Here is a 17164-nt window from a genome sequence, read left to right on the forward strand (position 1 = left end):
CAGGGATAATTTTATACCAAGTAGTCAGTCTATTAAATAAAGATTATTAGAAAGATCCAGCACAACCGATTGCAGAATTGTCTGGCCAACCAGACAGACTAACCTAGGCAAACTGCGGAATGATAAAAACATATATCTGGCAAATGTAATACTTCAATCGTCCCAAAAGAAAAATAATTTACTTTTAGTTTATATAGTGATCAAGAAATACAATCTATTAAACAATAAATGGGTTCAGAATGAATTTGGACTGCAATACCTACCCTACTCCTAGTCGTTGTGACGGGACCACGGAGCTTTCACCGCAGTATTGGGCTCTTCTTCACCAATTGAATTGCCATAAAATACGAATAGCATTTCGCCCCATCCCTTGAACATATCGTATGGACCTGTCAATAGTTGGTTCGACTCGGCTGAGCTCATTTATTAAGCCCTAAATGTTTAAGAAGTTGTAGCCCATGACCCAGCCCATTTTCTACCGCAGCTAAACTATGATTAAAGCACCAGACCCGGCCCTTCTTCCTTAACCGCCACGAACACCAACGCATCGGCATCAGTCTTGTGACACGTGTCATAAACTTCAAGAGGTAAGTCACCCACTCACCGCATCATTACTAATATAAACCAACGCTACTCCCTCTCCTACTTACTCCCGAAGAAAAGCATAAAGTCGGTCAAAATTCAGATCTAGGGTTAAATTTGCGAAGTCATCATGGCATTGGAATGGGTCGTTCTAGGTTACGCTGCCGGAGCCGAGGCGATCATGGTCCTTCTCTTAACTATCCCAGGCCTCGACGGACTCCGTAGAGGCTTAATCGCCGTTACACGAAATCTCCTGAAGCCGTTTTTATCGGTGGTGCCGTTCTGTCTGTTTCTGTTAATGGATATATATTGGAAGTACGAAACGCGGCCGACCTGTGAGGGAGATTCGTGTACGCCATCGGAGCATCTGCGGCATCAGAAGTCAATCATGAAGAGTCAGAGGAACGCGCTTCTTATAGCGACGGCGCTCGTCTTTTATTGGCTTCTTTATTCGGTTACCCATCTTGTGGTTAAGATTGAGCAGTTGAATCAGAGAATTGAGAGGCTTAAGAATAAGGAATGATTCATTGATCGATTGTCATTATCATTGTTATGAGATAAGTGCATTTTGTCGTCTTCGGTTAATGTTATTTTCACGTAATTACAAGTTTGTGAATCACTATTTTGTGTCTTTTTTTCTGGAAGTTGACTGGTTTTAATATGAAGCGTATTTAGTTTTTGATTTGATTTCTATCCATTTTTGGGGATTCTGTTCGTGCAGACAATGCATCATTGTTAGTAGGCAATTTTCTTGTAGAAATTGGACTCCCAATTTGATTTACTAAAGAAAAATGTTTAGGGAATTTATGGGAGTCCGTTACTGTGTTACCCAGCAATCAAGAAGAGAAGAGAGTTATATCCAAGTCTGCAATTTTTTTTTTGTTTCCTCTGGTGGGTGATCATCAAGGCGTATCAGCAGCAGATACATTTCATTATGAGAACCTAATGTCCCAATTATATTGGCATCGATGTTTCTGTTTAGCAGGATAAAGCATCAAATGATGGCATTAAAAGAGTAATTTGATAATTTTGATTGATTGTATGGTTTTTGATATTCTAACTAGAGAGTATATTAAGCTGTTGCTACAGTCTTATGGAACAGTTGATATGGTCTTACTCACTACAGATAGTGAGTCGACAGAGAAAAATGCTTCTGATAATAGGTGAACCCTCTAGTGACTTGCATCTGATAAAGTCGGTCTATTTAACTAGAAATGCTATTAGCTACAGATAGTGACGGTATGTGAAGGTATGAGAAATTATCATTGCTTAGCTTCTGTTTGCTCTGTGGCTCGTATTTTATCCATTGACAGGAATATGTAGCTCAGCTTCTGTTCTCCCCGTGTTCTGTATTTTATCCATTGATGATTTTTGATGTACAAGCTATGCAGCTTTCACAGGAATATTTCTGTTTAGCTTCTGTTTGACTCTTATTTATCCATTATACATGTATCTGATGTGCATGACATGCTATAGGCAATTCAATTTCTATAAACATACCGCTGTTTAGTTTCTGTTTGCCTCATCTCCCGTATTTGACGGTATTTAATGTACCGGCAATGCAGCTTGTATAAGACTACAGCTGCTTAGCTTCTGTTTGCCCCGTGTCCCGTATTTTATCCGTTGACGGTATTTGATACAGACTATGCAGCTTCTATAAGAATACTGCTGCTTAGCTTCTATTTGCTCCATCCTCCATATTTTATCTCGACGGTATTTGATGTACACGCTATGCAGCTTCTATTAGAATATCATTGTTTAGCTTCTGTTCGCCTTGTTTTTATCCATTGACGGTATCTGATGTACACGTTATGCAGCTTCTATTAAAATACCGCTGCTTAGCTTATGTTCTCCCAGTGTCCTGTATTTTATCCATTGACTGTATCTGATGTACACACTATGCAGCTTCTATTAGACTATCGCTGTTTAGCATCTGTTTGTCTTGTGTCCCGTATTTTATCCATCGACTGTATCTGATGTACGCGCTATGCGGCTTATAATAGCTTCTGTTCGCCCTGTGTCCCATATTTTATCCATTGACAGTATCAGATGTATGCACTATGCAGCTTCTATTAGAATACCGCTGCTTAGCTTTTTGTTCGCCTTATGTCCCGTATTTTATCCGTTGACAGACAGTATCGGATACAGGTTATACAACTTCTATAAAAATACCGCTGTTTAGCTTCTGTTCGCCTCATATCCCATATTTTACTCATCAACAATATTAGATGTACAGGCTATGCAGCTTCTATAAAGATGCTGCTGCTTAGCTTCTGTTTGCCCTTTGTCCCATATTTTATCTATGGATGGTATACAGGCTATGCAGCTTCTATAAAGATATCGCTGTTTAGCTTCTGTTTGCCCCGTGTCCCGTATTTTATCTATTGTCAATATCTGATGTACAGGCTATGAAGCTTCTATGAGGATACCGCTGCTTAACTTATGTTTGCCCCGTGTCCTGTATTTTACCCATTAACGGTATTTGATGTACAGGCTATGCAACTTCTATAAGAATACTGCTGTTTAGCTTATGGTTTTTTCGTGTCTGTATTTTATCCACTGACAGTATCTGATGTACAGGCGATGCAACTTCTATAAGAATACTGCTGTTTAGCTTATGGTTTTTTCGTGTCTGTATTTTATCCACTGACAGTGTCTGATGTACAGGCTATGCAACTTCTATAAGAATACTGCTGTTTAGCTTATGGTTTTTTCGTGTCTGTATTTTATACACTGACAGTATCTGATGTACAGGCTATGCAACTTCTATAAGAATACTGCTGTTTAGCTTATGGTTTTTTCGTGTCTGTATTTTATCCACTGACAGTATCTGATGTACAGGCGATACAGCTTGTATAAGAATACCGATGTTTAGCTGCTTAGCTTCTGTTTGCCCTGTGCCCCGCATTGTATCTTTTGAGGGTATCTGATACAGGCTATGTAACTTCTGTAAGAATATTGCTGCTTAGCTTCTGTTTGCCCCGATGTATAGGCTATGCAGCTTCTATAAGAATAATGCTGCTTAGCTTCTGTTTGCCCCGTGACCCGTATTTTATCTGTTGACGGTATCTGATGTATAGGCTATGCAGCTTCTATTAGAATACCGTTGCTTAGCTTCTGTTCGCCCTGTGTCCTGTACTTTATTCATTGCCGGTATCTGATGTACATGCTATGCAACTTCTATAAAAATACCGCTGCTTAGCTTCTGTTTATCCCGTATCCCGTATTTTATTCATTGACGGTATCTGATGTATACGCTATACAGCTTAGTTAAAATACCGCTGTTTAGCTTCTGTTTATCCCGTATCCCGTATTTTATCCATCGACGGTATTTGATGTACAGGCTATGCAGCTTCTATAAGAATACCACTGCTTAGCTTCTGTTTGACCCGTGTCCTGTATTTTATCCATCGACGGTATCTGATTTACAGGCTATGCAGCTTCTATAATAATGCCGCTGCTTAGCTCTTGTTACCTTGTGTCCCCATATTTTATCCAGTGACGGTATCTATTGTACAAGATATACAGCTTTTATAAGAATGATATTGCTTAGCTTCTGTTTGCCCTGTGTTCCATATTTTATCGATTGACCATCTGATATACAAGTTATGCAGCTTTTATAGGAATATCGCCGATCAGTTTTTGTTTGCCCTATGTTCCATATATTATCCCATTGACGATATTTGCTATATATGCTATGCAGTTTTTGTATGAGCTTCTACTTGCCCCATGTCTCGTATTTTATTAATTGACAGGATCTGATGTACAGACTATACAGTTTTTATAGGTATATCACTGCTTAGCTTCTGTTTCTCCTGGGTCTCGTATTTTATCTATTGACGGTATATGATATACAGAGTGTACGGCTTTTACAAGAATATTGCTGTCTAGCTTCTGTTTGCTCTATGTATGTCCCGTATTTTATCCATTGATGATATTTGATATATAGCTTTTATAGGAATATCGCTGCTTAGCTTCTGTTTTCCCCGTGGCGCTCGTATCCTGTATTTTATCTATTGACGGTATTTGACATACAAGCCATGTAGTTTTTAGGCTATGCAGTTTATATAGGAATATCGCTGCTCTGCTTTTGTTTGCCCCATGTCCTGTATTCTATCTATTGACGATATCTGATTTTCAAGTTATGCAGTTTTTATAAAAATATCTTTTGTTTGCCCGTGTCCCGTATCCACCATCGGTATTCTAGTGTATAGAGTATGCAATTTTTATTGAAATATCTTCTGTTTGTCTCGTGTCCTATATTTTATCCATTGATGGTATCTAGTATACAGGATATGCAGTTTTTATAGGAATATTGCTGCTTAGTTTCTCTTTGCCTTGTATCCCGTATTTTATTCATTGATGATATTTGGTGGATAGCCTATGAAATTCTTATAAAATTTTCCTGCTTGCCTTTTGTTTGCCTCATGTTCTGTATTTTATTTTACTGATGGTATCTGATTTACAGGCTATGCAGTTTTTATAGGAAAATCGATGTTACCACTGGTGAGCAGATTGATTTCTTTTCAATAGTATATACGCCACTGGACTTTTGTACATGTCACATTCATGCGTGGGTTTTGCTTCTTGGTCCCTCCCAAGGCTGAGACCATATATTTTATGGTCTAATAGTTAATTTTTCTATCGAGTAGGGTCGTTCTCCAACAGATGTATCCCAAATATCAGTCTACGATTAAACAAAATCAAATCATAGTCTACGATTGAAAAAAAGATCAATCTGCTCACGCTCCATGTATTGTGCGACATTTTGCTATAGCCATCTGATTATTGTCGACTAGACTCTTTCTCCCTGGCCCCCGTCTCTCACCTCGGTTCGTTCTTCTTTTGTATAATCGCTTGAATGGAGATACTTGATTGGCTCAACTCTCTCGAATGTTTCCATCGGCCCATTGTTTAAATGCAGTGGGGGCCATTAAAGGTAGGTAGGTTGAGACCAAGCCGGAGCAAGCTAGCAAGCTAAGCAAGGATAGTGGGCGAAAAAAGATGAGCTGAATAGAGCAGAGCTAAGGAAATGGCCATGATATCAAACAATGAGTTTTTTATTCATTATGTATAGTTACATATTTAATTTTTTATTACTTCATTTATTGTAATGATAAAAATGCCAATAAGTGATCATAATATTTATAAATTGAAAGAGTCAAATATATATATGAACAAATTGATTCTAAAGAGAAAAAAGATTCATAAATTGAGTGAATCATGTGACATTTGAAATCCGGTCCGAGAAAGGAAGAAAGTGAATGCACCAACTAAGAGGTTTCACGTTTCAATGTCGAAATAGATGGATAAATGGTTAGTAAGGTCAAAAGGCTTGCTATCAAAACAGATGGATAACTGTTTAGTACAATTAGAAGGCTTGCTTGACACAAGCATCATGTATGTTTTGCAGTTAAACTCAAATGGTTGGTGTTTCTTTAATTCCGGGCTTCCTTCTCATGCTATCTTGATTTCTTTCTCATTTGAATGCATAAACCAATAACTCATTAACCAAGGGAGTTATTAGTCACTCGATATTAATTTATGATCGATTTGACAAGTTTAACTTGAAAAAAGGAATGAGTCATTGTATACGTAGCTTTCTATCAGAAAAAAATAAAAATATATATATATATATATATACATTCACTCAGGATAGTCTCTGATAACTAGAGAGCAAAGTGATTGCATACTGATTTCTACAAGGAGAATGCAGCGAGTCAGTGTGATCATTCAACAAATTCCAATGGCATGGAAACACCCCATATGCCAACGGAAAAAATGCTATAATTTCTCATCAACCATAGGTCTGCGTTATGAGCAAATGTCGTTTAGTAATATGTCTTGCCGTTTTGAGTTTGTTGAATTAAGAGTTTAGTAGAAAGATGTGGTTTAGTTGCAATCCTGTTATATTTTCTGTTTCACTCTCGGAACAATATAACCCCTGCAGAGCAGAACCAAAAAAAAAAAAAAAAGATGAAGCTTCCGTTTGTGTCCCGTGATTAACCAGAATAATCTTGATTCATAATATAAATGTATAATATCATGTATGTGTTTTTGGAATAATGGCTGAATAACATTTTGTAATACGTGAGTTGTTTTCCATATGTCAGGAGCCTGCAGGAGTTGTGGATCTGACGTGGCATAATCTTAGCGGACTAATGACTAATCTCTTGCCTAAATCATTTGTTTAATATTTCACTCTGTGCTTCGATTAGGCGGTCAACCCTCTACCTCTATCCAATTATCCTCCAAATTCAGCACTGCCCTTTTTCTTTTCTTCTACAAAATTTGTTATAATCATTCACTCTCAATTTATTCAATAAGTCTTTGATTTTTTTCCTTTAATTTTGTGTCAGTATTGGAAGCTCAATTTCTTTATCTCTTGATCTTGAATCTTTTCAATTGAAAAGAAATGGATGACATGAAAGACAAGTTCAAGGGTTTCATGCAGAAAGTGAATTCCCAATTATCATCATCATCTTCTTCTGGTAAATTTAAAGGTCAAGGTAGAGTCTTGGGTGATGGTTCCTCTTCCTCTTCTTCTTCTTCATCAGGACCCATTAATCAGAATCCGATCCATGCCCCATATTCACAATCCACACACCCAAAGCCAACTCCTAATCCTTCAATTTCCAAATCTTTACCTCAACAAACACCCACTTCTGATCAAAATCAAGACAAAGCTAACTTAATTCCAAATCCAAAACCAGCAGATGGATTTAATCCATTTGACTCATTAATTACCACTGGAGAAAGATCTCAAAATGGGTATTCTTTAAATGTGTTCGAATGTCCAATTTGTGGGCAGCCATTTGGATCAGAAGGAGAGGTTTCTATACATGTAGAAAGTTGTGTTGACAACAATAAAAATAGCAGTGCTTTAGTTGATGGAGGGAATGAATATAGTGGTAGTGGATTGCAGGCTTGTGTTAGTGCCTATATATCAGGGAAGCCGCGGGAGGGTTCTGCGGAAGTTGTGCTTAGATTGTTTACAAATATTGTTAAGGAGCCGGAGAATGCAAAATTTAGGAAGATTAGAATGAGTAATCCGAAGATTAGGGAGGCGGTTAGTGAGGTTGCAGGAGCGGTTGAACTGTTGGAGTTTATTGGGTTTGAGTTGAGGGAAGAGGTCGGAGAAATGTGGGCGTTTATGGAGGTTCCTGATGAGGAGAGAGTTAGGTTGATTAATAAGGTCATTAGGCTATTAGAACCTAGAAAGATAGAACGGCAAGTGGTGAAGGCAGAGGATAAACCTTCTGTTGCTCCAGCTGGAACAGAAGAGCAGGTTGAGCCAAAGAAAATTGATAGGCAGGTATATTAAATCTGTCCTAGTGTTTAATTCATGGTATAATTTAAGTAACCTTTTCTTATGCTTCTTTTAATGTTTCACTGTGATTTCTAGTTTGGCAAATATTATGAGCCAACTAGGTTTAAAATTCAGAACATTGAATTGTTATTTTATTTTATTATACTTTATATTAATCTTAGAATAGAATACTTAGATTTAAAAGCAGTGTTAACTACCATTTTATAATAAGGGAATAGCTGCCTTCACAACTTTCAAAATAGCATTTTAGCAGAACTTTGAAATGAAGTGAAGTCTTAGCGGATCATTTGCTGATACTATGCATTGAACATAAACAAAACTGACCAATTCAGGGATGCCCATTGTTATGGCACTTTAAATCTAGAATTGAATCATTGATACATGAATTCTTACATGAAGGTTTGATTCAATAGAAATTATAGGAATAAGGTTCAATATGGCCCAAAAGTTATTGCTAAAAGTCAGATTGACCCTTCTAAACTTTTTGGGGCACTTTAGTACACAACTTCCCAATTTTAGTTCAAATTACTTCTTTTAGCAGCTGGTAGGGCGCATGACTTACACTCTCCTCTACAGGAGAGAAGAAGATTTTATAAACTTGAAAATAAATCAATCTTTCAAGAGCAAAAAGAATGTCATGAGTGAACTGGAGTAAAGGGTCCAATTTGACCCTGGTTCAATCCAGCAAAATCAATAAGTACTTGGTGCTGGAAGCCATGAGTAGCAGGGAAGTTTATCACTAAAAGCAATAACAGAAGACAGTCACACCTAGTCATCTCCTCCTCCAACCTCTTCACAAAAATACCCATTTCTCATTCAGTTGGAAATTAAATTCTTCACCAAGCTGTTCTCTCTTTCAACACTTGTCAAATGAAAAAAAGCCCAAATAACATAGTAACTATTTCAATAAAATTAAAATTGAGAACCATCGGTAGTGATGTCGTTGGCAGCAGCAATGCCAGCCTCAGCATTGCTGACTATAGCAGCAATGCCAGTGGCAGCATCACTGCCATTAACAGCAATAGCAACCGCAGCATCAACCATCTACTCCTCCTCGTTGTCCAACCACCACCACCTCATGAATTCGTGAATTGCAAATAGAACACAAATTAAATAGATGAATGGATCGTCGACTCCTCTTCCTCCTCCTCATATTTTCCATTTCATATTATTTATCCCTTCCAATTTTGCATCATCTGCTTCTTCTAAAGCTTTCTTCAATTTCAAAATCCATATATTATGAACTTTAGTATGGTGGGTTAGTTTTGGTGTTGGTGGGGGGCTTTATGCGTTATTGTTTTGATTCTTTGTTGTTGTTGGTGGCGTGGTTTAGTTTCAGTCTCTTTTTGATTGTGATCATATTCGAATTAATTCTTCTTCAGACTCTATTACAGCCAGTTTCAATAGCTTCACTTATTGATTTTGCTGTTATCAAAGATCAAGAAATGCAGGTTGAAAAGACAACATTGTCAATATCCAATTTGCTATTTACAAAAAGATTTCTGTTTCTCTTTTGTGGACTTCTGGTGTCCTTTTCATGAGTGAATTTTCCTGATTTTCGACTAATACCTTGATGCATTATTATTAAGCAAAGCTCACATACTTTGTGTGGAGAGTGTTCACGCTAGGGGTGAGCAAAATTCTGAATAAACCAAAGAAACTGATCAGTTTGGTTTGGTTAATCTTTTTGATACTTTGATTTATTCGGTTTGTATTTGTAGAAGCAAAAATCTTTTGGTCCAATTCGGTTCTAAGGTATTTCAGTTAATTGCATGAACTGAAATATCAAAATTTTATTGTTTATTTATTATTAAAATATTAAATATTTTACAAATTTAATTTTTTGAAATGAATGTTATGCAATTCGGTGCATATGGTTTGACTTTTCTGTTTTATTGTCTTATTTGGTTTGGTTCAGTTTATCTTCATATGAAATTTGGTTTTTGGTTTTGCAACAGTTCGGTTTGGTTTGGTTTATGTTTACAAACTGAATACCCACCCTAGCTCATGCTCTCAACTCTTTGAAAAGGAGGACTTATTTGATCTAAAACCGAGTTGTGAGTTAAATTGCCCTAGAAAGGTCAAAAAGGTTGACTTGACCCTTAAATGTAAGTTTAGGGGCGAAATTGAACTTTATTCCTAAATTATGTGGAAACCTGCAACTTTGAATCATATGGAAGATTCTTTGAATCAACAGGCTTGACCTTATAATGTATGATGTAGTGAGAGATGTGAGCATGCAGAAGTAGAGACTTGGGAAAGGATGAGCCTATGGATTTTAGTTATCTCTATGGGTGCTGGTCAATGTTATGAGGTATTGAATCCTGGTCTTTGGAATTTAAATTTCTTGGAATGGATTTGCACATGTATGTTGCCTGAGAGATTATCTGACTGGCTGAAGTCAATTCACCACATCGAGAATCACTCATTAAAGAGGTTACAACGTAAGAGGTAGAGCAGGTGGTCGCCTGGGTTTTAATTAAGGAAGAAGTTCTAAGCTCTCTCATAGCCGGAGTAGGAGTTCCATTTTTTAAAATCGTTATGTTATGCAAGGAAAAAACTTATTTTTTCTTAGATGACTGAAAATCCCACTTAGAGATCGCAACTATAGTCAGCTTGCGCCCACAACCAAAAGGGAGTGAAAACTCCGTTCTCCAAGAATTAAAAAAAAAAAAGAAAAGAACTGGCTGAAGTCAGATTATGATGGACAGTGATTGAGCTGATGGTTTGTATTGCTACCAACTGCAAATAAACTTTCCAAGCTTGCAGTTTAACTGGGCTGTTATTTGTCCGGCATACATGCCATTTGTTGTTTTCTTGTTATTTATTGTTCATCAATCAGTACAATTGATTCTATGAACTTCGAATAGAAGTTGTTTGTTCGACTATATTTAGTGCTATTATTCATTATACATGTTGATCATTTTACTGCATTAAATTTTCTCCATCTATTCCTTGTTCTTTTTGTACTCTCTTGCTATGAATATTTTAATGGAGTGCTCCATATTGACACATTTGGGATTTGGCATTCTAAACCATTCTTTTGGTTTGCCAGATCCAGGTATTCTTTTCTGTCCCAGAAAGTGTAGCAGCAAAAATTGAACTACCTGATTCGTTTTACAATCTGTCTCAAGAAGAATTAAAACGGGAAGCCGATGCCAGGAAGAAAAAAATTGCAGATTCTCAACTTCTGATCCCTAAGTCTTACAAGGAAAAACAGGCACAAGCTGCCAGGAGGAGATACAAAAGAACCCTCATACGTATCCAATTTCCTGATGGAGTAGTGCTTCAGGGTGTCTTTGCTCCATGGGAGCCAACTAGTGCTCTTTATGAGGTCAGTGCTTCTAGCTAATCTTATACATATATCCATTCTTTAATCCTGCTTTGCAATTAAATAATGAGCGTCTTGGTCGTTTTTGGAAGCCCTTAGACATGGATGTCTCGGAGTCCTCACCTGGTAATGACCTTTTCTTTTTCCGACTTTCTGAACAAGGAAAACAAGATTTCTCTCCAATTTTCTCAGCCCAAGAGCAAATACTCTTTTAAGAATATTAATTAAAAGTCAGATTTGAGTGGGCCCTATTCTTGCATCTCTGCCGTGGCAACTTGATAAGAAATTTTTGTAGATTCTGCAGTTCACAGAAACTCCTGCAACACTCTTCTATTATGCTCCCATGTTATAGATTGAGTTATAGGTCTATGAACTTGAATACCAAAATTTTGTAGTGCTATTTACAACTTCAATTTGCTCGCCACTTTGGGGACGGTATGCAGAACTAAAAGAGAGCTTGGTCCCACTCGAGCGAAAAATCTGAGTCCAAAAGCACTAGTAAAAGTAGGGTCTCAGTCACTAACAATGGATTCTGGCTGTCCATGCAATTTAAAGATGTGATCAAAGGGGACCCATGCTACACCCACTGCTGTATAGGGATGAGAAGAAGGATAAAGTTAGCGTATTTTGACAATTGATCCACAACAACCAATAACACTGATTTTCCATGAGATGATGGTAGCCCTTCCACAAAATCCATTGACATATCTGACGAAACTGGCATTGGAATAGGTAAGGGTTGTGACAAGCCAACAGGTTGCAGATGTTCTGTCTTGTCCTTTGGCAAATAAGACAGTTGCATACAACCTTGTTGGCACGCTGTTTCATTCCATCCCAGTGAATATCATAAGAAATACACTTCAAAGTTTTCTGATATCCTTCATGACAAAGGTCATGGATTGCAAATATGAAAGAATCAATAAGAGGAGAGTTCAAAGTAAGTAAACTTCGCCTTTAAAGAAAACCAACCTATCCTTAAATTCCCATGGTCCCACAGCCTCTCGGTCCTGAATGTTAGTCACCAGTTGTTGCATTTCCGGAGATTGAACGACTTTAGATCTGATTACATCGAGAAGTCCGAGTGGCGTCGTTGAAATTGCAACAAGAACGACAGAGTTTCCCTCACGATGAGACAGTGCATCAGCCAAAATGTTTTCCCTTCCTGCCTTGTTTTGAACAGTAAAATCAATCACCATAATTTTACTTGACCAATATTCTTGAGTGGTAACAATACGTTGTCCCTGAAGGTTTTTCAAGCTAAAGTGATCAGTTCAGATTTTGAATGAATTACCCAGCAAATAAGGTCGCCAATGATGTGTACCAAGCCAATAAGTTCCATTGCGTAAGCAGCTAAACTTTGCTGACATTTGGCCATAGTGCACTGAGAATAGCACCCGGTCTCCCTTCCTGTTGTAACATTGCTCCTATCCCGATATATGAAATATCGCAATCCACCACAAATTGCTTAGAAAAATCTGGTAATACTAGGACCCTTGTCGTGGTTTCGGCAACTTTAAGTTTATTAAAAGCTGCCATAGCATCATCTATTCACACAAAAGAATTATTGCAAAGCCGCCGTCAAGCGGAGCTTCAATCAAACTATAGTTTTGTACAAACTTGTGGTAATAACTTGTTAGACCCAAAATCCATGTTATGCTCCCGAGAGGTGTAGGACGTGGCCGTTGCAACATTGCTGGAATTTTTCCTTCATCAATTGCCACTCATGCGGCTGAAATAATATGACCCAGGTAGGATACCTAAGTTCGGCCAATCAGGTATTTTGACTTCTTAAGAAATATGCCATGCTCCTTTAACAAACTAAACACCATTTGAAGATGATGAATATGTTTAGTCTAGGTGCGATTGTGTTTCAAAATATCATCAAAAAAAGTGCAGATATTGTTTGAAGACATCATTCATTTACTGCTTGAGAAATGGAGGGTGTAAAAACTCAAAATGCACATGATGCTTACCAAATGTTGTCTTGCCCACAGCAAAATTATTCATACGAATTTGATGATAACTAGAGCTTAAATCTAATTCTGTGAAGAATTGTGCCCTTGATGACTCTTCCAATAATCTGTCAGTTATTGAAATTGAAAATTTATCGACCACTGTCTTTGCATTCAACGCCTGATAATCAACATAAAAGTGTCATTTAACCTGGTGTTTTGTTTGAAGCTGCGGAGGCAAACTTGTTGATCTAGAAAGTAGCGCTTGACATATTGCTAGCAACCGATGTGATTCCAATTCTCGTTCATCCTGGATAGACTTGGATTGTTTTGGATAGACATATGTGAGAATCATGAGAACCTTGCAACTTTATCAATTTCCCAACATGACTCAATGACTTCTGCATGGCAGAGAAGTCGTCAGTGATAGGGCTAAGAGTCTTCAATCAGATGACTTCTAGGATTGCACGAAAACCAATGGAGTTGCTCTTTAAACCCTTGGACTACATATTCACTCTCCATTGGCTACCGCAACCCGCAATTCCTCATATTTCTGAACAAGAAGCTGCAAATTGTCCACCATACCCATATCCAAGAAACCATGGGTGCTGCCGGAGTCTATTAGCACTTGTATGGGCTATCCTGCCAATTGCCTAGTGTTAAAAGTTGTATTTATCCTACATCGCTTGGTTACTGGGCCGTTATAGTATATATAAGTGGATTGGGCACCCTCTTCCTTTGAGCTAGCTTTTGAGAATGAGTTCTCTCTAAGCCCATTATCATGGTATTAGAGCCGGCTTTTTGTCTGTGATGATGGGTTTAGAACCGGCCCGTTTGCATGTCGCGCTAAGTGTGATGGAGGGTGTTAGAAGTTGTACTTATCCTACATTGTTTGGTTACTGGTTTGTTATAGTGTATTTCCTTTGAGCTAGCTTTTGGGAATGAGTTCTACCCATTTATCACCTAGAAATCTGCATAGTTTGAGGAGCATGAAAACCCGTGATGGCATGAATAGATATTTCAGGTTCTTTAGTTATCTTCGCAGACGCTTCATTAATTAAAGTGTTTTTTGGACTGCTACCAACATACTGCTACAATTATAACAAAGTCTCTTTGCTCTTCTTTCTTCCATTTCTGACATGCTAAGACATTTAATAGATGGAGAATGCGAAGAACTTCCTCCAAAATTTTTCTTTTAGTACGACCTATACCCATGTTTAATCTCTGCGTTGTTCAAAAAGTCTAGCAAGACTCATGGCAGTTGTTAAGTCTCGAGATTGATGGAGTTCCACCTCAACTGAGATAAATGGTTGTAGTCTGCTGACAAATATTTCTACTTCCAGAGTGAGAGCACTAGCCTGGGCTACTAACTGCCCAAAACAGCATTGATAATCGGCCAACTGATCCGGTTTGATGAAGCTTCGATAAATCTCCCAGTTTGTTGCTCCTTATTGTTGGTCCAAAACAGTGATTGCAAGATCTGGACAGTCCTTGTCTAACTTCAAAAACCACATCTGAGCATCAGCTTCCAAGTGGAGAGAAGCTACTTCCACTTATATTTTTCCTGATTCCATTGATGGCAAAAAAAAAAAAATGCTCCCAGTGGCTAAGCTATCCTAATGGATCTGTTGTTGCGATCATAACAAGGAAAATTCAGCTTAGCATGATACGAGATTCCCTCCTTGATTGCCCCTTCATGGTTGAACTCGGAATTCCCTTCAAACTTGATTAACACTTCCTTCTGCTGTACTATGTCCTTCTGTCCTCGTGGCAGCCTTTTTACGTCCTAAGGCTGCAAGTTTCGCTCAGAAATTTCCCTTTGTTTGGCTTCTTGTACCACCTCTCCGCACCTTATCTTCCTGATACATGTCCATAAAAGCCCCAAGCTACTGTTGTAAACTGCACAAATCTCCTGTAACTTCCTGCTCTGGTACCAGGCTGTTATGGTGCTTTGTTATAGATCAAGTTATGGTTCTGTGAACTTCAAAATCAAAATGCGGATTTTTCGTATCAGGATTAGTGTTTGGTTTGCTCTTTTGAGAATTTCTACCTTTATGACCTATTTTGTAAATTAACTAATTTGGGCTAGTAAAGAGAGAACCCAACGATCTCATTAACAACACCAGATATTTGAAATTCAACTTAATCCCTTTGCATTTAACAAACTTTTTAAATACCCTACATTAGAACTTCCCACTAAGATAACTGCTATCCACTAAAAAAGTAACTGCTTCCCATGTTTATATTTTACATAGAAATTACAAAGGAAAGAAATTAACATTAGGTAGAAATTAACTAAACAAACTATTACGTAGAACTTAACTAAAACAAACTGCTGTCATCAGTTCTTCCAATCATCAGGTACTGTCAATACTTCCTTCTCAGATGCTGCCAACACTTTCTTCTTCCGCTGGCCACGAGTGAAGCATTTGTAAACCAGTCCCTGTAATGTATTTGGAGTGAGCTGGGCTGTCTCCGCTGTCCAGAATAAATCAATTAAAATCTGAATAAATCCTCGGTTTTGCCTTATTATCATGGTGATCAATTTTGTTGCTTGTTGCTTGACTGGTTGATCCTTTTGCTCTGAGGTCTGGCTTTTTGTTGTTTGGTTGTCCTGGCCCTATCATTTGTTTTCCGATATCCTCTCAGCACTCTTTAGGTGTTGTTTTAGTCCTCTGGGTGTTTGGCAACCCCAAGTGAAGGAAATCAGGAGTAGAGACAGTTGCCTTGTTCTTTTGTAGCAAAGCAGGAGTGCTGAGGTCGCCTATATGTGAAAAAGCCTGAGGCTTTAACCTTGCAACTGCCATAAATAATAGTTATACCCTAAGTTTGAAAACTCATGGATGCATGTCATCTGCTCGGTTTTTGTGAAATCAATATGATGCAAACTTCTCTTTTTATTTGCAGTTTGTGAGCACATCACTAAAGGACCCCAGTTTGGAGTTTGAGTTGCTAGACCCCATACTCATCAAACGGCGGGTACTCCCTCATTTTCCGAGTGGAGGGCAGAGAGCCTCAACCCTAGAGGATGAGGATTTGGTTCCTTCAGCTCTCATCAAGTTCAGGCCTAAAGAAACAGATTCCTCCGTCTTCACAGGGCTCTGCGATGAGCTCCTTGAAATTAGTGAACCGCTTAATTGATTCAGAAGTGTGGTGATGGGTGAATTTCATCAATATCAACGCCTGTTTGCTTCAGGTATAGATTAGAAGTGAGCTATCTATTGGTGCAAGGTGTCGATTCCACATTTTTGCTCTTTCCAGTTTTACTCATTATAAATTGTATTTGTCTGATATGTTTTCTTCAAATTTATTGTAGCAAACAGATTATAGTTGTTAAGCTCTCCTTCGTGTATTCATCACGTGTTGCTGACAAGTGCCCAAAAAATTACGTCTGTTGTACTAATTCGATTGCACAATTATCTTAAGTCTTACACATTTTGGAAATGTAAAATTCTACCGGGATTCATGTGATGGGTGGGTTGTACCCATCTCTCATCCTCCTTCATCAGTCTCTATTATTTCATCTCTTTGAGAAAAACTGAGCAATTAAGCTCAAATAAGGGGTCAATGAGAAATTATTATTGTTTGCGACTCTTGTGTTAGGTGATGCATGTTTGGTAAGTGGAGTTCCATGTTCTAGATAAATGAGCTATTATTGAAGCTATGGGGTTGAGTGATACTTTTGTTCTTGATCTCTTGCTCCATTGTGACACTGTAAGCTGCAATCTTGAAATTCTCTTGTTTACTTCTTTTCAGGTCTTACTCTTCTGTTAGTTTGTTTCTTAGGATTAAGTGTCTTCAAGTGTTCTCATGAGGAAAGGAACCTCCTTAGGTTTAGCTATTGATGGCCCATCTTGGATTCTGATATCAACTTTTTTGTTGAACATGATAGCATGATAAAAAGACACAAATGTAGGCTTCATCTCATTAATATAAGCTTTGGCAAATGAGTGTATTGATGGATCCTTT

General features: G+C 37.9%; 2 protein-coding genes across 3 annotated transcripts; both read left to right on the plus strand.

Annotated features, from left to right (window-relative positions):
- The first annotated feature begins 627 nt into the window (after positions 1–627).
- LOC8277334 lies at positions 628–1269 on the plus strand. Its single transcript, XM_002525936.4, has one exon. The coding sequence runs from the start codon at positions 713–715 to the stop codon at positions 1103–1105; it is 393 nt and encodes a 130-aa protein (XP_002525982.1). The 5' UTR covers positions 628–712; the 3' UTR covers positions 1106–1269.
- A 5108-nt stretch (positions 1270–6377) lies between these two features.
- Positions 6378–16786, plus strand: LOC8277335 (plant UBX domain-containing protein 2). 2 transcript variants are annotated; one of them, XR_001535698.3, is made up of 4 exons: positions 6378–7897; positions 10968–11246; positions 16103–16391; positions 16512–16786. XR_001535698.3 is itself a non-coding variant. In XM_002525937.4 (3 exons), the coding sequence occupies exons 1-3, from the start codon at positions 6998–7000 to the stop codon at positions 16334–16336; spliced, it is 1413 nt and encodes a 470-aa protein (XP_002525983.2). In that variant the 5' UTR covers positions 6379–6997; the 3' UTR covers positions 16337–16786. The 2 variants fall into 2 exon arrangements, 1 of the variants encoding a protein (XP_002525983.2); XM_002525937.4 differs by having other exon boundaries at positions 6379–7897; positions 16103–16786.
- Positions 16787–17164: the final 378 nt, after the last annotated feature.

This window comes from Ricinus communis, chromosome 5, assembly GCF_019578655.1.
Source record: "Ricinus communis isolate WT05 ecotype wild-type chromosome 5, ASM1957865v1, whole genome shotgun sequence".
In the NCBI taxonomy this organism is placed as follows: Eukaryota; Viridiplantae; Streptophyta; class Magnoliopsida; order Malpighiales; family Euphorbiaceae; genus Ricinus; species Ricinus communis.